Here is a 22,027-nt window from a genome sequence, read left to right as displayed (position 1 = left end):
CTGCTGATACTTTATACCCTTCCATCACTTACCTGCCATTAGCTCAGGCTGAGAGACAGTAAAGAGCTTAGAAATGCATTAAAATCTTATCAAGGACATGCCGTATACTTTATCTTGCTGTTTAACTGCAAGTAAAAATGAAATCCATCTGTATCTGAGTAAACTATACCGGACAAATCTATTGTCGGAGAGTGCACGGGAGAAGGAATAAGCAAATACTATGCATGTTTTCTTTTCATTCTTATCCTTGTTTTGCTTTCTCTTTTTGATTCCAAACACTTGTGGGAATAAGCACAGAATACGATAAGGCATATTCTCTGACGTCAACTAGAGAAGTGGACACACACGGGCACACAAAAAACTCTCTCTGTTTATTGCTTTAATGATTGATTGGTCGTGATAGGAACAGAAAAGCACGTCGCTTACTTCATTTACAAAGATTTGTGTTGATCTTGTGTTCTACAGCCAAGGACACAGTAAGGTCTTGGATTACGGAATTCATACATCCCCTTTCCTGGAAAACTGAGAAACTGCATGCACACTCATCTGAAACATAAATCCCTCCCACAAACACAGACACGCTGACGACAGACAGGAACATTAAGGAATCCTGCAGAAATCTTTTTTTCTGCTCAGAGACTGGAAGTGAGGCTGGTGGGTGGTGGATAGGGGGGAGGGGTGTGTGTGTGTGTGTGTGTGTGTGTGTGTGCGTTTGGCGTGCCTTCATGCATGCATGCGTCTTTTTTGATTCGACTGAGGGACATACTTCTGAATACTGGATCCAGTCCCAGAGCTAACAGGAAATCCCTTATAACCAGAGCTAAGAGTCACCTAAACACCTCCCAGATGCTGGAATAAAGCGCTGGGACGACTGTGGTAAACACTTCACTGAGTGTGTGGGAATGGCTGTCTGGGACGTGGAGGGCTGTTTATCCACAATGGATGAGAAATTAAGTTGTTTTGTTTGCAAAAGAGACGGAGATTAGAGTTTCCTTTCCCACATCAGCACCTGGATACGTGTGTTCAGGCACTCGTGCATCTGAGTGAAGGGCAGCAAGAATGTGTTGTGGTTGCGAATGTGATGTGGTTGCTTCTCTTAGTACCGTATTTTCTGGACTATAAGTTGCTCCAGAGTATAAGTCGCATCACTCAAAAAATGCGTCATGAAGAGGAAAAAAACATATATAAGTCGCACCGGACTATAAGTCGCATTTATTTAGAATGTTTTATTTTTCATCTGTCAACTACACAATAGCACACAGAACAACAGGCTGAATACGGTAGGTGTCCGGTATGTTAACGTAACACATTAACAGTTATTGAACTATACAATAGCACACAGAACAACTACCTACCAGGGCGTGGAGCATGGATGGATTAAAAGGCGTGGAGACGTAACTGCACCGTTGACAAGCCCCTCCCGACTCGTTCCTCCAGCTCTGGCCATCTTGCTTTCAGCCCGCGATTAGCTTTCTCTGTTTTCTTCATTGCAGTAAGAGTCACCTTTTCGCCAGTCCCTCACAAGTTTCTTCCTCATTTCAAACTCTCTTTCTGCTGCTCTTATTACCGTTTGCGGCGACATATTTTACTACCTGCAGTTTGTTTTCTCTTTTCTTTCTCAGTTGTCTTTAGGAGCAGCATTCTAGTTGTCACAAGCCTAGAGCGCCCTCTCGTGGCTGTAGACGGTAATGTTTTCAGTATGAATTAACATTTAAAAACATGTTAAATTATATATATTTTGATATATAAGTCGCACCGGAGAAAAATACGGTACGTGTTAAAATTCTCAGTAGCAGTAACAGTAGCATTTTCTATCAGATGCAGTCTTTGGATGTTTCGCCTGCTGATACCAGAGTAAAGTATGTTGCAATAGTCAAGTGTGGAGGAGATAAAAGCCTGGATGACCTTTTCTAGATGTGCAGATGAAAGGAATGACTTGATCTTGTTTTAATGTCTCAGTTGGACAAAGCAGGACTGCACCACTTTAGTCCCCTGAGTATCAATAGACAACTTCTTTTAGAAAAAGCACACCAAGGTTACGCGCCTCTTTTTTTAACATTATTAAATAAAACACCCAGACTAGACGAGAGATTGTTAAAGCTGCTAGTGCTGGCGCCGAAAGGGGTTAACATTTAACTGCAGGACATTTTTGGACATCCAATTCTTGATTTCAGTGAGCAGCACATAATACAGGATCATATATTGTATAAAACAGGATAGATTGGTGGTACCAGGCTTTATCGGGACTTGTCCCAAGGTTAGCATAAAGTAGTAAATAAGAGGGAACCCAGAATAGAACCCTGGGGGACCCCACAAAAGAAAGAAGCAAGGAGGAAGAATCTCCAAGCATAATAGAGAAAGAACTGTTTGATAGAGACATGATCAGACTGACATTTGTCAAAAATGTAATTGTTGTTAATGAAAGAAATCATTTGAGACCAATCTTTCTAAAATCTTGAGAAAATGGCACCTTAGAGATGCGTCTAGGATCACTTAAGATTTTACTGAAGTGGGTTGATGTTGAAGGTGGACACAAGTCAACATCAAGCTCATTGAATTCTGTGCTGCCGAATCTTCACTGTTTTGTTGTAAAAGTAACGTAGGCCTCTCAAACGTCAATTTTGTGACCTCGGTGTCTCTATTGTCATTGATTTATGTTTTGTTAAAATGAATGCAGACTAAAAAAGTACATGTAGTGTAAAGCTCAGATTCTGTGTGCTTATCTCCGTTTACAATAAACTTCAGTTTTTGAGTTTCTTCACCCTGATGACGGCAAGGTAACAAAAAAACATGTGGGGAGCAAAGATGTGCAATGTCTTCTAGGAACATAAGAAAATGTTTCCCATACTAGAAAGAATATACAATTCTCAGTTATATTTGTAAAATATCTGTTGAATGCAGCTTATGTGGATGGAAAAACTTGCAGGTACATTTGCACATATATAGACTCTACTTACATTCTCAAAATCCCATGCACATTAACAAACATGCACACATACGACCAGGTGAGGCTCACTTACATAGTACATATGAACTGGGTAAATTTCCACTCTACACAGACGACAATCTTCAGTTGTCTTGCAGAGGGGAGGACAAACGGTCCACACAACCTCTGATGTGACACACACACACACACACACACACACACACACACACACACACACACACACACACACACACACACAACCGTTCACAGTGAGTGAACTCTGTTTAGGTGGTGGATGGGACAAATCATTATTATTCCGCTGTAGGAGGTCTGACGTCTACATCATTGTCAGTTTGCGCTCTCTGTCACCCCGTAAGTGTCTTGATACCAAAACCAGATCAGTTTGACAGTCCGACACCTTCAACAACCTGCTTCTATACTGTGCAGAATATCTGAAACATTGTTGGATCCATTTAAAGCTATTTATTCATAGTTGCTAAAACTATGTAAACCTACAGAATATATCTAAAACTGTGCAGTCTGAGTTACAGTACTTTATCTATCCTTAGACCTTTGGACACACAGTTGCTACAAGACACTGGCAATATGCTGCATGAGCTGTTTGAAGACATTTGATGTACATTTTCTACTTTAACGCAGCTGAAAAAAGTCACGTCACATTGACAACAATAGTTAGGGAAGCGGTTGTGACTAACTTGCTGTCTTTGAGGTGGCCTTACCAACTGACAAGGCAATCAGTCCATAATAAATACATTATCAATGTTTGATTATACTGCCCACAGTTGCCTGGGAACACTGTAGATGAGATGGAGCATGTCCCTCTCACTATTGTGGCCTTTTTATTTGGTGGTCTTCTGACAATAGAGCTATTGTTCATGTAGCTTATCCTTTTGTAATTTATTATTTGACAAGAGAAGCAAATCTCTCTGTCTCGCAAGCTCACTCTTCCTCCTCTACTTGCCTTCCTTTTGTCAGGCGTTTAACAGCTAAATGCACTACCATTGGTGGCAGTCAGAATACTGAGACAGCAAGACAATCAAAAACTACATAGACCACAAACCTCCATCTTCACGGTGCCCTCAACCTGCTCTCAGACTCTCACAGAGAGGTGGGGTATTACTCTAGTTCTTTCTAGCTGACTGCAGCTGTTGCAGAGAGAATAAATACATTAAAACCGGCAGCTGTAATTTTCTCCCCATAGAGGGCAGCGTCAGTGACTAATGACAGCCCAGCCACCACAGATGGAGAGCCCTCTCTGTCAGAGGTAGTTGGAACTGGACCTGACAGTTCAAATCAGTGGTGCGGCACGAACAACGCCGAGAACCCACAAGTTCAGGAGACATTTCTGACACTAATTACATCTGCTCTATAAAAGATGCACGATCTTTGGCCTTCTTAATACAGAAATTGAACTCTAATCAATTCCTAATGCCTACCTTTGTCTGTACTGTAAATATAAAGCTGAGATGCATTTCAAATAAAAAAAAAAAAAGATAAACAAGTTTAACTACAACCAAGTCTTTAAACAGTTCACCAACGGTTATTTGGTTCTGTGGTTAGACAGAATGACCCACCGAAGCAAATACATGCTTAAAAGACTCAATCTTAAATGGAGATGTCAAACTGCAAACTCCAGATGCATCTAAAAGACACACAAACGTGTAAATGGATCTGTACAGTGATGCTTTTTACAAATGTTGTTGAAATTAAGTGAAAATGAAAAGTCGGTATGTATCCCAAGGGCAACATTCATTTTGTTTGCTTTCATTATTTATTTATATGGTAGGATTTATTTCCTGAGAAGAGGCGGAATATCCTTTATCTCAGTTTAGCTTAAATTTGACTCCAGTATATAAGTTCTGGTGTGACAACATTACATTGTTTTTTTGTGTGTACTTTTTTTTGTGTGAAAACCAAATGCAACAAGAAAAGCCTCCTTCATCAGATATAACCAGTCAGATCTAAACTTAAAATGTTTGACCCACAACTTCCTGTTTTCTAAATGTTATTGGACCATCTTCGTGATAGGTTTTTAGTTTTTTTTAAATATAGCTACTCACTATTAAACAACAGATGTGGGACAACATTTTCATAGTGCAAGGCAGGTGATTTCCAGAATGAACACATTGAATCGTAATGACAACTTATACTTATCACATGTTTTAGAATTAAGTCCACTACACAATGAAGAGTGAGGCAGTCAGTATTGCGCAGTCAGTCTTCTTGATTGACCTATTTGTTTGGAAATAAGAATACTGGATAGAAAAAAAAATATCAGCTTCCCATTCATTTACATAAAAAAATATGTTATGTGTTTTTCTATTTCTAGCAAGCCGTCTCAGATCTAGGACAAAGTGCATGCCTAAATGAAGACAATGACGTCAATTGGTCTATTTTAATTCAGCTCATCCTGCACTGTGAGCCCATCATTACCTCCAAAATATTCCCAGCAGTAACAGACGACTTACAGGGTACATCTTAATACCAGAGTGCACATTCAGTTAGGCCTCCAGTTTGACTGTCTCAAATTTAACCTTCACTGACTAGCCTTGACTAGGAGGCCAAAAAACACACACATGTATTTTATAAACTATAGCATAATCTCAGATATGTGCACATTTAAGGAAGATGGCCTTAACATGCAGTACAGTACCAACAAAGAAACAGAACAGGATGGAATTTTCCATCCCAAACCCTTTTAGGTCCAGGGGCTCTGCCTGGGTCATAAACAGGTTGAGCCCAAGGTGGTTAACCCCCAACGACTGCTTTAGTAGGGGCTCGTGTTTGTCAACCAAAGAGACGGGGGACCAGTGGAAAATTACCAGTCCCGCACTCGCTCACGCACACACACATGCACCCATACACACACACATACGTGGTGACCAGCTGAGAGGCAAACCTGCAGCCACATATCTATCTCGCTCATTGCTTATGTGACAGCTTGCGTTTTTTATGGGCGAAGGTGCGTGGGGGCATTGTTGCGTTGTCAGGACGCGTCGGCCCGCAAAACTACGCAAACAAACACATTTGATGATGTGTGTTCACGTCCATGCACATTTCCAAGATAACACCTGTGACTTGTGTAGTGGCTAGTAAGAAGGGTTGGTAGCATGCAGTGTGTGTGTGTGTGTGTGTGTGTGTGTGTGTGTGTGTGTGTGTGTGTGTGTGTGTGTGTGTGTGTGTGTGTGTGTGTGTGTACGTGTGTGTGTGCACTTAGTAAAGGTTTGAAATATTTTAATTTTAATTTTATGTTTGTGTCAGTATGAAAGTGAAGGTGTGTGTGTTGCACTACATACAGCCGTGTTAATGTGTGTGAGCTACTGGTCCATACAGCATAGAGAGAGATAAATGCCTCTATAACAATTTCCAAAAGTTTCCTATCAATCTACATTTAAGGCCATATAGAGAATCTGCAGATACGATTAGATGAAAATGCCAAGGAAACTAATGCAGATGGTGTGGGAGTACGAAGGTCTCAGCCATCATAAGCTGTGAATTGTGGGTGTTAGTGCTCATTGCGGCCTTTATAGTAAAGCACTTCAGCACTACATGGAAATAAAATCTGAACAGAACTGTATTACCTGGGTTCCAAGGCAGCTCACCATCATGTGAGTGAGCAGCTTTGCAGCAAACATAGGGAAACGGGAGCACAGCACGTGGGATATAACGGCCAATGCGAAGCCTGAGGAGGGAGAAGTGGAAGACATGGAAGCAACATTAGTGTACAATTAACAGTGGCTATTTAAATATACACAATGTGGGAGAAATATGGAAGGAATGCACCAGAGAGGAAGCCGAAGAGAGAGAGTGAAGTGGGCAGTTGGCACACAGAGGAAAACACTGGAAAACAATATGAAAAAAGGAAGGACATAGGGAGAGTGTGGTTTGTACCTGAGATGCAGATAAATCCCGAGGCATAGAAGGCTTCATTGTAGGATGCAGAAGTGGCAAATTCTGCGTAGGCCGTGTAGATGGACAAGTGGGAGCAGGCACATTCCACATAGTTCCCACTCTCTTTCACAACCCTGCAGTACCGACCATCTGACGACCAGCTAGAGGAGAAAGGACAGGATGCAGGAAGAGAAAGAAAGTTAAGACTCTACTGTTACAGCACAGACACAATTCGCTTTCTGGTGTTTTGGCTTCTTTGAGTGTTATCTACAGTCGCCTTTACCCTCTAAAGATGGTGTTACAAACCAGAACATTCTTATTATGTTTTTGCTGGATTCGTTGGACAACTAATAGACAGGAATTGCGTGAGCAGTTTTTTTAAAAGACAAAAAAACGTCCTCTCTAACATTTCTTACTTTGACCTCCTCTTCACAGCATGAACGTCACACTGCAAGATTGACCTTTCCCTGTCAGTGACTTTGCTTCTCTCTCGCTCCCCCTTTTCTATATCAGTTCTCTCATCTGTTTATTTTTCTGGGATACATCGTCCAAGTGGTGGTTTCGGCCAAACCAAACCTGCCAATTCATAACTTGAAACAGAGTGTTCCAGCCAAGTCCCATTCCACGCCCCAAGAATGTCCTCAACAAACCGAGTGGGAGTGTGTAGCAGACTGAAAGTGCAGATATTAAACACAATGATGTGACTTCCCCCTTGGCCACAGATAACCCTCACTGAGAGGCTGTACTTGGAATTTTGACAGAGGTGAGCGTGGGGTCACAGCTTCAGATTATACTTTGTTTTTGGGCATTTTTAGGCCTTCATCTTCACAGGACAGATGAAAACATGAAAGGGGAGAGAGAGAGGGGGAATGACATGCAGCAAAGGGCCGCAGGTTGCAGTCGACGGTGCATTTTAAATGTCCTGGATACAAATCTTTGTCAACTAACCTGCTACCTGTTGGATTATTTAGTTACTTATCCATTTAAATGTTAGCAGCACTTCAGGCACTGTTATTAATATTGTTAATGTGTACGTATAAAAATATATTGGCGTGGCTGTGTGCATAAGACTTGAAATTCTAAGCGTGACTATTTCTATTTTTTTTTTTTAAATTTTGTATCAGAATCTTTCCATCTTTCAGTCTATTCTGTCTTTCTTGATAGTCTTAATTAGCTTTGTAGCAACTCATCTGGCAATGGCTTGAATCTAACAGACGTTCAATAATATCAAAAAGTTACGCAGTAAAGCTTTAATAGGTCAATTGTGCAGCTTGTATTTACCTTCACAAAAGTGCTCATTTAGCCGCTGACAGACTCAGATTAATATTCTAAGTGTCTGACAACATTATGGAAAGGATTTCTAAGGAGGTCGACCTTTCTGTTAAAGAGTAAAGTCATTTTTTTAAACATAAAAACATCTGCGAAATTGCGTTCACTAAACCCACCAGACTCCATGTAAATAAACAGTAATTTTAGCATGGTAAAATACACTTCATTCAAAGTCGACAGAAACAAAATAAAACTATGAAATGCTGTTTTGGGTCGTCTTTCCACTTTTCCAACCATCACAACTGTAGTTTTGATTGAAGTAAACACATAGTTTACTGATCTACATGTGAAAATAAGTTGGCTCTACACACGCTAAAAGTATTGCTTTTTTAAATGGAGTCTGGTGGGTTTAGCGCTAGCGACTTCAGAGCTGTTTCTGGTTAAACAGAAAGGTCTTAAAGAGGTTTTAAAGGTCTATCTCTGAAGGGATCCTTTTCATAATGTTGTCAAAGACTTAGAATAATAATCTGAGCCTGTCAGTGGTAAAACGAGCACTTTTGTGAAGGTAAGTACAAGCTGGACAATTGCCCTATTAACTTACATTGTAGCTTATTTCGCCGCTGCTGACTGCAGCGATCTCGCTTAATACTGGACCAATGTCAGAGATTGTTGTTCCCATCCGTCACTTAGACACAAAAAACATAGGAAAAAAAATAACGGTAGCTACCATTTAATGTAAAGCATTTTGTGATTTTGTATCTATAAAAGGTGCTATATAAATAAATAAAACGTACTATTATATGTATGTATGTGTGTGTGTGTGTATGTGTTTATACATATATATGCATTATTTCGCAACTATTATCATTATCATTTCTTCTATGTACATTGTCAGAGGTTATAAACAACTTAGTTGAGATAAATATCAATTGGTAAAAGAAAAAGAAAGAATTCAGTCGGTATACACAAGAATAAACAACCTCAGCTACTATCAGGGTTCATACGCATTTTAACCAATGCTTTTCCATGACTTTTCCATGACTTTTCCATTACTTTTTCATGACTGTGCTCCTGAAAATGTCAGTCAACATAATACAATAAAAATACAAATATGTGTTAAAGTTTACCCTCAGAGGTTTAACTATAAAATGAATGACAATTTATGTGGTTCATAGTGGGATTCATAATATCGCATCCCGAATAGAATGTTGAGGTTAAGACGACGAGAAAATACATTTACTAATCACATATTATATGCTGTGTTAAAAAAAATGCCATGACTATTCCAAAACCTTTCCAGGCCTGGAATTTGCATTTTTCAAATTCCGTTTTTTCAAAACGTATGAACCCTGTAATATCTTATATACTATATTACCAGACTTTAATGCAGAGGCAATCGTGGACGTGTCATCAAAACTAGAAACATTTTGAGTATCAAGTTGCTGTTTTAAGTTCATTTAGAATGGTGTGTCTCTGGTGGATTACCTTGCAGTGGTCTGGTTCCAGAGAAGGCACAGAGACCGGCCTGGCTTAACTTGTTGGCCGGGGGTGTGGATACGATACACCACCTCATTGCCATCTTCTAGGGGCCGTGACCTTCTGTCCTGGAGGCTGGCTGAGAATACCTATACAAACAGAAGAAGAGAAGGCTCAGCCGTGAAACAAACTAAAAAACAAATGGCTACTTTATCTTGGAGTAATACTGACACCTGCTGTTGTTTTTGCAAATTACACTATTTGAGACTAACATGAAGTCAATGCAGAAACTAAAACTAAGTGAGCCTTGAACCCCCCCCCCCACCCCCCATGTTTGCTTGTTTGTTTGTCGGCAGTCTTTACCCTTATTTCTTAGATCTAGACGAATACAGTATATCCAAAATAGTACACCATGAACCTGTCAATTTATTTTTATATGATGTTTTATGCACTTGTTAACATTTGTCTGTCTACTCTAAGCTGTGTGAGAGTGTGAAGCTGGGGTGGGTGGGACTAGTGCAATATCAGTCTGTGTACTTGGTGATTTAGCCTTGGAACATCAATCACTGAACTTTTTCTCTTTTATTATTACCCTTGTCAATTTGTAACTCTGTTCAATTCTGTGCAAAAAAAAAACCAACAACAAAAAAGACATTTTGGTTTAAAAATGAAGTCAAAATATCTCAGTGCTTCCTTACCTTCCCGTTGAGAGCAGTGCTTGTATCACTGGTGAGAAACCAGTGTTCAGTTCTAAACTCGGTCAGTTGGATCTGGCTGAGGTTGCCACAGTTAGGTGTAGAGGCTGCCGGTACTGCCAGTAGGGTATCTGGCAGCTGGAAGAAGTCCGCATTACGGCCCCTGAATTTGTGTCCATTGATCTGTGTGGGGTACCACTGGAAGGCAGAGATGGTCATATACGGACATGTTTCCAGGATGGTACCCCTTCTGGAGAAACCACACAAAGAAAAACACTTATAATACCAAGCTGATGCTTGCAAATGGCATTTAAAAAGGACAATCCTTGGTGTACTGATGTAGCACGCATGGTAAGGTAAGTGTTCACAACATCTTAAAAATAGGGCTATCTCTCTTATACTCTTCACTCTGGTTGAGATGATGGAACACTCACATCTCACACTGGCTTCGCGTGAGGAGGGAGTATGCAAATCGCTCGGCCACCTCAGCAAGGTGGATGAGGCCCCGGGTGTCGACTCTGCTGGGATTGGCCAAGGCACACAGCAGGTCGTAGGTCAAATTGCGGCTACTTTCCTGTAAAGTAGCCCTCTCTGCCTCTGCAAGCACCTGGCTCGGAGGAAACAGAGATACATACAGAGAGGGATGGATGGATGGAGAAATTTTAGCAACAACATATTGAGAAACAGTTTGCTTTGCTCTTGTTTGAAAGCCTATCCGTCTGATATAATGTACGTGTCATCGGCACTTTGGACACTATGTCCCCCGGCTCTGCCACTTTCTTTGGTTTAGGCTTCAGTGTTACGCAGCTTTTATAGCAAATTTATGCCACCTTCCCTACACTGTCTCCTGCTCTCTCTTTGTGCTCCAACATATCCTCATGCTGTGTAACTCATTCCTGCTGTCTCTGCTCTCTCTTCCGTCCCACGCACACTCCTTCATGTGAAATTACAGTGGTGTCACCACTTGTCTGGGGGCCGAGAAAGCGCAATATGTCGACTCTAACATCAGAGCAGCGTCATGTCAGCAGCGCTCATTTAGAGTGACAACTGAGACCTTTTCACATGACAAACTGGTCCTTAGATCTGTCAGCGTGCAGCGGTGAAGTGGAGGTGATGGGGCTATGCCATTAAGACTCATGCAGAAGCAAGTGTTTCCATCATAAGATTAATCCACAATGAAAATAATAGTTAGTTGCTGCCTAGTCTATATCCACGGCGTTTGACGGATGTCCCTCTTTTCGGCCAGATGTCCGTCACCTTCCGCTTTCTTTGTGTTGGCGTTCTAACCTCCGGTGGATTTCTGAGGATTGATAGGTTGGATATTTCAGCCTACATGTTTCAAATGTATTTTATATCTTGTATGTAGGGTACTACACAAGAAGGTTAGTCTGGGGACAACCTTCACCCACAAGAATGTGTAGAATCTATTATGAGTTTGGGTACAACTTTCACACAGAGGAATTGGAGCCAGGAATGTGGGAATCTATTAGGAGCACGTGCCATAAAAGGTGTAGTTTGGAAGTAAACTGTTGCACTGAAATAGATAGCTTGAAGTGTGTGAAGACAAAAAAGTATAAAGGAGGAGTTATTTTGATGTTCGTAGAGACACTATGGGTACATGCTCTTAGGAAGGTGTACACATGGTTATCTTCCTTTCTAGGAGAGAAACCTTGGCATATACATTTGGTGCATGTCAACTGTTCTCCCTTTCATGAAAGTATGTTTGTTTGTTGTGTGAATAAAGCTGCATTAGTCTGAACTCATTGTACTCAGCATTTGTTCAGTCTCCATCTCATTTCCAGATATTTCCCAGATATCAAGGACTATGGTTAACTGGTCCTCAGATCTCTGCAGGGTAAATCCAGACAGCTAGCTAGACTATCTGTCCAATCTGAGTTTTCTGTTGCACGGCTAAAACAACATTTGAACGTACACACGTTCCACCTAAACAAGTTCCTTCCCGAGGCTATTTTGCAGCGGCGCCGTGGCTCCGTCCGACGCTTAGCTCCACCCAAGATGATAGTGATTGGTTTAAAGAAATGCCAATAAACCAGAGCACGTTTTTCTCCCATTACGGAATGCTGTGTGGACTAGCCAGACCCTCCTTCGCATCGCTATGGAGAAGGTCTGGCAATGCGAGACTATTTGAAGCCCTACTTAAAATAAGGTTTAGATATTAGTTTATAGGAAATGCTTTTGCCTGTAGTCTCAAACCCCCTTACCTTCCCCAGGGCTTCGAGCACGGCGGCCATCTGCTCGCGAGAGAGCGGTGTAGAGACCTTATTGATCAGTCCTTGCAGCACCGGGTTCAATATAGTTGAGTCTAGGGGCTGATGTAACTGTTCCAGTAAGAGCCACACAGCTTCACTTGCTGCATTTGACACCAGAGTCACATTAGCGAGTCCGAACTGGGGGTGCACTCTGGTTCCCCCTGTAGCATTGTAGAGCTCCACCTGGAAGCGCTTCGGTGTGGGCAAGGATGAGGCGAGGTCCGGTGTGAGGTAAATGTCCAATGATGTGTTACGCTGGCCCACATTGAAGGTGAGACTACCCTCCTGTTTAGGAAAGTCCATTCCTGCTTTAGCAGGCCGGATTATAGAAGGACCAAGTACCTCTTCTCTGGCGAGCTCCTGGAGGAAAAACAGAAAGGTTTCGGGTTGGATGGAGTCATGTTAACCAGCACTGAGTGCACCCTATTTGTATGAAATAATTGTATACATTTTTTTCCATTTATGCCTGCATACTGCATACTCAACTTGATATTTAAATCTTTACATTTCTGTTCGTTATTTCCCTTTGTACTCAGTTCTCAATGCGATTACCTGAATAAATTTGCAAAACAAACTTACAAGATCAACACATATAATATACCCACAAAATGTAGAAAAAATGAAGTCAATAGATGTCAGACTACTTTAGACGATCAAAAGCATATTTTTCATGATGCATTATGGTCTGTGTTCTAATAGCACATTTAGATGAGTGAAGTTGATGTTGTGAGAGCATAATGAGAAGTTACTATGCATTAAAACCTTTTGTCTCCCAATATGCTCCAGTTCTGAGAGATGAAAGCACATGACCTGGTCATGTGTCTCAGCGAGGCTTTTGATTTTTGTTGAGTGCACTAGACACTCCAGTTACTTTGATCTGCAATATCAAAAAGTGCGAGTGCCTGGGAATACTTTACGCCTCTGAACTGCATGTAGCCAAGATATCTTTAATCATCAATGCCCGCAGATCAAAGAGGTGAGGAGAGGAGGAAACCTTTGTCATTACTAACATCAAATAATCCATGACCAATTATTAATATATCCATATAAACTAGGGTTGCACGATATTGAAAAAATGTGATATTGCGATATCGATTATGAATATTGTGATATCGATATTAATTTCGATATTTTTTTTAACATGTCAAATTACGTTATATTAAGTTATGGGAAAGCGCATCAAAATAGATTCATAACAAATAAAACAAGTTTTCTTACAAGACAAGGGTTATTTCCACTGAGAGTATATTATATTGGACTGGTCCAACATGAATAAATAAATAAGGACCATGTCTACAGAACAGGACATGTTCTACTGGTGGTACAGTATCAAAATAAATAAATAAAGAGAACAGGACATGTTCTACTGGTGGTACAGTATAAAAACAATAAGTAAAGGGCATGTCTGTATGTTCGTTCTGTTTTGTTGTCTCTATCTATTTCTTCACTTACACTGTCACTCTGTCCAAATATGCACACACGTCACGTGGTACGCTCCATAGGGCTTGTCACGTAGTGGACCCGTGCGCTGACGTGTACCAACGTGTGCAAGTGGCGCGGTAACTGGCCAATGAAATGATCATTATAGCGTTTCAAGCGAGCTCTAAATCAAACACAACTAAACCACACAGCCAACGTATGGGACGTAGCGCTCCACAAAATAAACTAAATATTGCCTGCTTATTTAGTTTATTTACACTTTAGATATAATATTGCGCAACGTGATATCGCGATAACGATATTGAGTCAATATATCATGCACCCCTAATGTAAACAGTATAACTGGTTGAAGTGAAGATCATAATCAGAAGAAAAGAGAAATGATAAATGCAATTTAGTTGCATTTAGTATTTATTACATTTAGTTGCCCTCGATTTCAAAAGATGTGTATCAGGATTATATAATGCAGAGTTGGCACTTTTGGTGTATGTCTTTCTAGTATTTCTGCATTACAATTAAAATTGTTCTGAAGAAGTGTCCCAATTGAGACTAAGTTCAAATAAAAAGCTCCTCATCATACTTCTAATTTTCCAAGATTGTTTCATGAGTGAAAAAACAGTGAGACAAAAGTCCAACATTGTAGTGTACACTCCAATATTCGTGCTTGGTTGTAGTACACAGAGCATGACATCACGTAATCAAGTTTTTATAACTGGCCTAAATATTTACAGTGTTAGGAAAAAGACAAATGAGATCAGTGTACCATTAGATTTGTGTCTGCTGAAACTCGGGGGGGAAATCGGGTAAACAAACAGATGAACATCGTTCAGGTGTTGCAATGATTGCCGACAATGTTTATTTCGGCAAGTGATTGGCTGGAATCACATTGGCCTTGAATGAAAATGAGATTTCCTACTACGCAGAATGACACCTTCAAGGCAAAGCTGAAAGTGCTTAAAATAAATAAGACAAATAGCAGTTTTACACATAAATTCAACCAATTACAAAAACGATTTCAAACATTTGCAAAGTGCATGTCTGCTTGCATTTGTGCATATTTTACTGTGTGCATGTGCATATATTAATTCATGTGTGCCATTAATAATGCATGCTTGTGCTTAACTCTTGTTTGTCGTGTTTGTGACTTACCAGTGTGCGATATTGTACGGACGTGATTGAAGCTGTGCTTGCTCGTCTGTAGACTTGGAGACTGAGCCTCGTGGTCGCCATGGTGGCGATGGGCAGTCTGTGACCCACGGCAAAGTACATGATGCCTTGTGGATCGTCGCTCTCGGCCATGGTGATGTTGGCAAAACGGGTGGTCTCATTAATGGAAGCTCCAGCACCCACCTGATAAATCTCCACCAAGAACCACGCCTGCAGCTCTGGTTCCTACAGCAACACAGATGAGTTATTGTTGGATTTTGTGCACCACAGCAATTCTTATGAATACACAGATAAAGGAAATCATGACCAAATTTGTAATGTATCCTTATACTGTAGGATTGGGCGGATATTTAAAGGTGCAGTAGGTAAGACTTATAAAACTAACTTTCTGTCATATTTGCTGAAACTGAGCCTATGTTCGAGTAGAACTACTTGAAGCAGGTCATTTAAAAAAAATCTGGCTCCTCTGGCACCACCTACAGGCTGTAGTGCAATTTGCAAAAATCCACCGCTTCCTGTTCAGATGCACCAATCATGGCCAGGGGGAGTGTCTAACTGTGTGTCAATCACTGCTCATGCACACGCATTCATTCTCCCTTGTGGGGGGAGGGGCTTAGGAGACCGTTTTGGGCTTTAGCAGAAAGGGGGGAGGGACTGAGATCCTGGATTTCACAATCCTACCTACAGCACCTTTAAGGTCAGTGAGATACTAGTCTGGATCAACTGAAGTACATTTCCAGGATACAGCCTGACATCCGCCTGACGTGTGTTGCTGTTCTCGAACACTCTTCGCTTCGGGAAACAACAGCAACCTTCGAGCTAGCGAGCTAAACGCCGGAAATGGCAGCTTTTGAAGAAGATTTGGATCGTGCAATAAGGCAGGCCTGCTTGGTTCTTTCAGAGAATGATTGTAAAGATTTACAAAGAATATATTTACGGCATTTCCTCTCTAACTGGGACTTTTTGGGACTGATTGGTGGGATTGCTGTGGACGAAGTACACACGGAGATACACTGGTAAGAGCTAATGAGGTTTAACCATGTATCAGCTAATTTAGCCCCGATTCACCCCTCCTGACAATCTTAAGGATGCTCCGATTATCGTAAAATAATCTGATCAGATATTCCTGCTGTGTGTGGTGTGTTAAGACTGCTCTCGTCTGCTCGGAAGGACGTCGGGACCGCTCCGATCTCAAATCGGGGATATCCAACATTTTTTTGGCCCGATTTCTCCTCATGTGTGGTGTCCCCCGGGGACAAACGAGCACGCAGCCTGTGGACTGTGGCATACAATAAAGTCGATGGGCATAACTACATCCACAACTGCAGTCCACCAGAGTACATGGAAACGAATATATGAACGTTTATTAATCTGTGTAATACCTAACGACAATTCTATGAGAAAAAACAAATCACCTCCATATCATGATGTAGCAAGTATAGTCCATGCTCGCGTTGTCTCCACTTCTTTGACCATCGCCTTTTCTTTTGATAACGTTTTTTTTGGGTTAAAAACAAAACTACAAACTATCGCCACTGCATCCGCCATGATTGTTTACTCTGAAGTCGCGTTTGATCTCGAGGGATTTTGCGAGATTTCCCGTCTGACCTGGGAATGCTCGGCAGTCAAATCGGTTCGTGTGTGATGTGTTGATTTTGCCGTGTGCTGCATGCGTCCCGTGTGAACCAGGCTTAACATGCGGTAGCACTGCTTTCACCATCTCTCTCACCTCATCGTCCTGGACCTCCACAGCGAGAGCACAGATGATCTCTCCTCTCCTACACAGCGCCTTTCCAGAGGTCTGCACCAGCTGTCTGGTCAGGTTGACTCCATTGTTGACCAGAGTTAGAGATGCCTTGCTGAAGGTAACTCTCCAGAAGACCTGCAAATCCTCAAAGGCTCTAAACAGAGGGAGAAAGAACATAATAACTAACTATAAACAACTAAACATCTTGTCGGCGAGAAGTTTTATTTCACAACTTTTAACCAAAAGGTTAAAAAAAAAAAAAAAAAAAAAAAAACGTGTGTTGTTTGATTACCTGTTTTCCTGTCTCTGCACGTAGAGAAGGGCAGTTCTGTTCGCTGAATCCTCATCCAGGACTTGACCCATCAGAGAATTAAGACTAAACCCTATAATGCCATTATGGAAGTCACTCCCTGGTGTGGATAGAGAGAAGGATAGAAAGAACATAACAGAAACAGAGAAAAAACAGAGATGGAGTACAAATTAATTTCCTCATAACCTCACATATTGCATTTTGTTATCAATCATACATGCAGAGTGATCAAATAATCTGCCCACTCTAGTGATTATGTGAGACGTGAGGACCAAACTAGCAGCTGGAGACTAATGTAACAGTGACCAAATGCAAAACAAATGGCATTAGTGAAACCGGAGAAGAACAGCGAATCACTCATTAAGAAAACAAACACGTCTACGGGTCCATTTGATTAGACCCGAAAGACACACTTAGGGTTAGTATGGAGCTATAAACAGAAGACGAAAGAATCCATTCATAACAACAAATAAATATGTTGCATCCCTTTTATTTGCTAGAACACACTGCGAGCCAAAACAGTAATAGATTGTCAATCTATAGCGGATTGAAACAAAGATATTTTTTATGATCATTTTTACCAAGGATAGTGATCTTGGCATAAGCTCCAAAGCCCTGGTACGGCCTGTCTGTGATTTGCGCTCCTCCCTCCGGATCACTGAGGTAAATGAAGAATACTTCCTGTCCCTCGGGCTCGGAGTCATCCAGGATGTGGAGGACAACCTCTGTCTCGTTCTGACCAGCCTGAAGGGACACTATGGTGGACTCCAAGCGGAAGTCCTGTTCCTCCTTTGCAAGGGTCCCAACAGGGTCGGGAGTGAAGGGGAGAGGTGTGGTACTTCCATCTGGATAAAAGTGCACAGCAACACAACTTAAAGCAAAAACTGTAAACATCACAGTAAATTACAATATAATATACCACAATGGAGTGCAATTATGGAACCCACCGCATATGTGTGCCTGCTCTACCAACTGAGCTAACCGGCCACAATCCGGAGAGAATTCTGTGGAGCTGATAGGCTTACTATATATATATATATATATATATATATATATATATATATATATATATATATATATATATATATATATATATAGGTATATAGGCGTTTTTCAACTTATTTAGCAAAGGCTTGAATGTAACAGATGTTCATTAATAAAATATAGTTGCGCACTATAGCTTCAAAAAAAGTGCTACAAAACAAACACCCACCTCCGTATGCTTGGACCCGAACCCTCACAGCCCCAACCACACTGTCAGACCTGCGCACCCTCAGAACCACCCGCCGCTCCTGTTGGCTCTCCTCATCCCTGTCTTCAGGTATCTGGACCAGTCCGGGCCCAATACTCAGCACTCCTCCAGTCACATCGCTAGCTAGGATGGTGACAGCGGCCACACTGTGCTGACGGTTGAGGCGAGGAGAGGTATCTGCCCAAGCTAAGTCTGGAGCAAGGACTTGAACATCTGTAAGGTTGACGTGAAAGTACTCATCGGCCTCTGAAAGCGAGTCGTCAAGAATGGAAAGGCGGAAGGAGGCGTTGGTTTGGCGAGGCGAGTCAAAGATTAAATGGCCGTCTGGCACTGCAATAAAGTCCTCTCCTGCTGCTGCGCTGCCTGCTACTGTTGTATAGGCCAGGCGGGTGCTGTTGCTACGAGAACCGTAGAGTCTCTGAACATAAAGTGTAATAGTCTGGATGTCCTCTGCAATGACTAGCTGGCGAGAATCGGGGGCAAACTGGTAGATTCCCAATGGCTCCACTTCTGCCACGGTAAATCCTGACCTGTGCAGGGAGACAGACATCACAATGAGGCTACATTTTAAACACAGTAGACAAATATGTGAACTGTATTTTAGTCTGGATCACCAGAAGTACATTTCCAGGATAAAGCCTGACATTTGGCGCGTTTGCGCACCTTGGAGCTACCAAGCTACATGCTAAAAAATTGCAAGTTTTGAAGAATATTTAGATCGTGCAACAAGGCAGGCCTGCTTGGTTCTTTCAGTGAATGATTGTAAAGATTTAAAAGGAATATGTTTACGGTATTTCCTCTCTAACTGGGACGTTTTGGGACCGATTGGTTGGATTGCTGTGGATGAGGTAGACACGGTAATACACTAAGAGCAAATGAGGTTTAACCATGTATCAGCTAATTTAAACAGCTCAGATTACTGTTTTGTGGGAACAGTTAATTTAATATGGTATGTGGAGTTTTCTTTTGCAGGGTGCAAATGTTCCACCAAAACAAATTCCTTCCTGAGACTATTTAGCAGAGCCACCGCCGCGGTGTCCGGAGCTTAGCGCCGCCCAAGACGATTGTGATTAGTTTAAAAAATGCAAACAACCCAGAGCGTTTTTTCCTCCTATCCCAGAATTTATCTGTGGTGTAGACAGACCTTACTCTACAGCGCTGTGGAGATAGGTCTGGCAATGTTAATGGTAATGTTAGTAAATTGCCTCCTCTGGTGTGGGAATAATACGCAAAGGAAATTGAAGGTGGAGTACATACTAAAAATGGGAGCATAATGAACACAGATGATCTGTAGAATAAAAAGCCACCTACATGCTATGCTCCCCCTCTCTAACTAATTACTGGAACATGCAGCAGCTTTCCAAGTTAACATGTATCTACTCTACCACAACTTCAGACCGCTGTGAAACCATTACCTGAGCTTGACCGGACTGGCTGCAGAAGTGCTGGAGGGAGCAGCAGTGAGGTGTATAGCATAGGAAGCCGGCTCAGATGGATCAGCGACCGCTGTCAGAGATATGGCTTTCGTTTTCTCTCCATGGGCCAGGGTCAGTGAGCCTGAATATGAGGAAAGGAGCACACTGCCAACATTAAGAATGCAGGCTGTCATTAGTCCATGCTGGTATTTGGTATCAGCCTGAACACCAGATTGCAAGTCTGTGGTCTACAGAGTATATATTCTTATATTCTTTGAGGATTGTTCCTCCTTTTAGAGATAAAAAGCTCAGATCGGTTCACTGCCGTCCAGGTGTACCTACATTTGTATTCATGATTAATCATATGGAAAGTTGTACAGCACACTGCTCAACATTTAAAATATGCCCAAAATTAAGTATTAAACGACTGATTGTTAAATAATACTTAATAATGCAAGACGTTTGAGACAATGTGTGAGTCTACACGGCTATAATTCAGCTTTTTAGAGATCATTCCCTCCCTGGGTGTTTTACCTGAGCTTGGGGTGATAGCTCCCAGTCTGAGCCCCGGTGGAGCCTGTCCTGAAGGATACCCAGCTTTCCACTGCACCGTGATGTCCCCAAACAGCCCCTTTCGTGTCACCTTTGCTTCACATGTTCCTGTTTCAATACTTGAAACCTGCAGAGCCAGGGAGGCAAAGCCAACCTGCACAACGTATGTGAAAGAGGACAGTTAATAATGCTGTTATATTGTTGCCTCCTTTACCATTAAACTTGGTAAATGAATACATTTAAAATGCTTAATGTTTACTGCTGTCTTTTACAGGAAGGCTATAAAGAGGGGTGTAAAACATATCAGTATGGCATAATATTATGTCGTTCATTGAAAGTTATGTTATAAAGTGTCTTTTTTTGTGTTGCACATAAAGTTTCTCATGAAACGGCAAGCTAAATGAGTTAGCTCTGCTGTGTTACATGGACCTTTCAAATGTCTTGACAAGAAACAGGTGAGTGCTAACATAGCAGTCAAAGACTCCTCACTAACTCTGTTATAGTGGTTATATTAAGTTTAAAAGACATTGAAGTGAGAGGCAAGAGACTCCAGAGACATAGGGTGTGATAGGTCTTAGTTTGAGTTAATTAAACAACCGGATGCTTATTAATCAGCATAGAAGTGCCACAGTGAGTATATAGCCCCAGAAGAAACACACACCCTGGTAGGGCTGCAACTAACGATTATTTTCATCGTCGATTCATCTGTTGATTATTTTCTCGATAAAAAACATTGTCTGGTCTACAAAATGTCAGAAAATGGTGAAAAATGTCGATCAAGGGTTTCCCAAAGCCCAAGATGACGTCCTCAATTATGTCTTGTTTTGTCTACAACTCAAAGATATTCAGTTTACTGCCACATAGGAGGGAAGAAACAAGCTGGAACCAGAGGATTTCTACCAAGTGAAATGTCTTTGTGCAACAAGGTAGCAAGTCTTGCATCGTGAGTGCCCTGCAGAGGTGACACCATATATCGACAAACAAAACACACCCAACACCACAAATCACCTCTGAGCTGGCAGCTTCCTCGGGCACAGTCATCGTAGCAACGTTAGCCTCATGAAGGAGGCGAGGCGGCGGGCCGAGGATAGGACTGACTAGTCTGACATCCGTCAGCTCTGCCGTGAAGCCCTCACCCACTGTCAAAAACACCTACAGAGAGAAAAGCAGGAAAACAAGTTTTAAACTGGTGCTTAAAAACAACATAAACATACAGTATGTATGTTTAAAAATAGTATTTTAAAAAGGTTTCTCTGTAACCATAAAAAAAAAAATGTAAGTCTTAATTTGCTGCACAAGGATAATCATCTCTTACCTGACTGCTGATGGGCACAGTGACAGAACTGAAGCTCTGTCCCTCTCTAAAGAACAGCTGTCCTTTAGCTTGTCCTCCCAGTATCACCTCGATGTCCATCACTTCATCTATCCCTCCGCTGATCCTATAGGCCACACTAGTATTGCCGAACAGCCCGGCAAGCCGTGTCACATTCAAAACCAGAGCTCTGGTGAACTCAGACTCTGATCTTACTACCAGAATCAACTGTTGTTTCGGGTTCATGGAAAAGACACCGTGCGGCTCATCGTTAGCACGCACCC

General features: G+C 41.6%; 1 protein-coding gene across 2 annotated transcripts in view; it reads right to left on the bottom strand.

Moving 5' to 3' along the window:
- Nucleotides 1–22,027, bottom strand: part of adgrv1 (adhesion G protein-coupled receptor V1) — a 176,074-nt gene that overhangs the window by 63,312 nt on the left and 90,735 nt on the right. For both annotated transcript variants that reach the window (XM_039802605.1, XM_039802606.1), the window contains 15 exons: nt 21,747–22,026; nt 21,440–21,583; nt 20,414–20,585; nt 19,880–20,021; nt 18,426–18,994; nt 17,794–18,057; nt 17,195–17,312; nt 16,885–17,056; nt 15,138–15,380; nt 12,501–12,908; nt 10,713–10,885; nt 10,282–10,528; nt 9,593–9,732; nt 6,839–6,999; nt 6,529–6,629 (listed from right to left, as the gene is read on the bottom strand). In XM_039802605.1, coding sequence (XP_039658539.1) covers nt 6,529–6,629; nt 6,839–6,999; nt 9,593–9,732; nt 10,282–10,528; nt 10,713–10,885; nt 12,501–12,908; nt 15,138–15,380; nt 16,885–17,056; nt 17,195–17,312; nt 17,794–18,057; nt 18,426–18,994; nt 19,880–20,021; nt 20,414–20,585; nt 21,440–21,583; nt 21,747–22,026 — 3,334 coding nt within the window. The remainder of the gene's footprint in view (nt 1–6,528; nt 6,630–6,838; nt 7,000–9,592; nt 9,733–10,281; nt 10,529–10,712; nt 10,886–12,500; nt 12,909–15,137; nt 15,381–16,884; nt 17,057–17,194; nt 17,313–17,793; nt 18,058–18,425; nt 18,995–19,879; nt 20,022–20,413; nt 20,586–21,439; nt 21,584–21,746; nt 22,027) is intronic.

This window comes from Perca fluviatilis, chromosome 6, assembly GCF_010015445.1.
Source record: "Perca fluviatilis chromosome 6, GENO_Pfluv_1.0, whole genome shotgun sequence".
NCBI classification, from domain to species: domain Eukaryota; kingdom Metazoa; phylum Chordata; class Actinopteri; order Perciformes; family Percidae; genus Perca; species Perca fluviatilis.
Note: the sequence above shows the minus strand (reverse complement) of the source record. Positions and strands in the feature narration are given on the sequence as shown.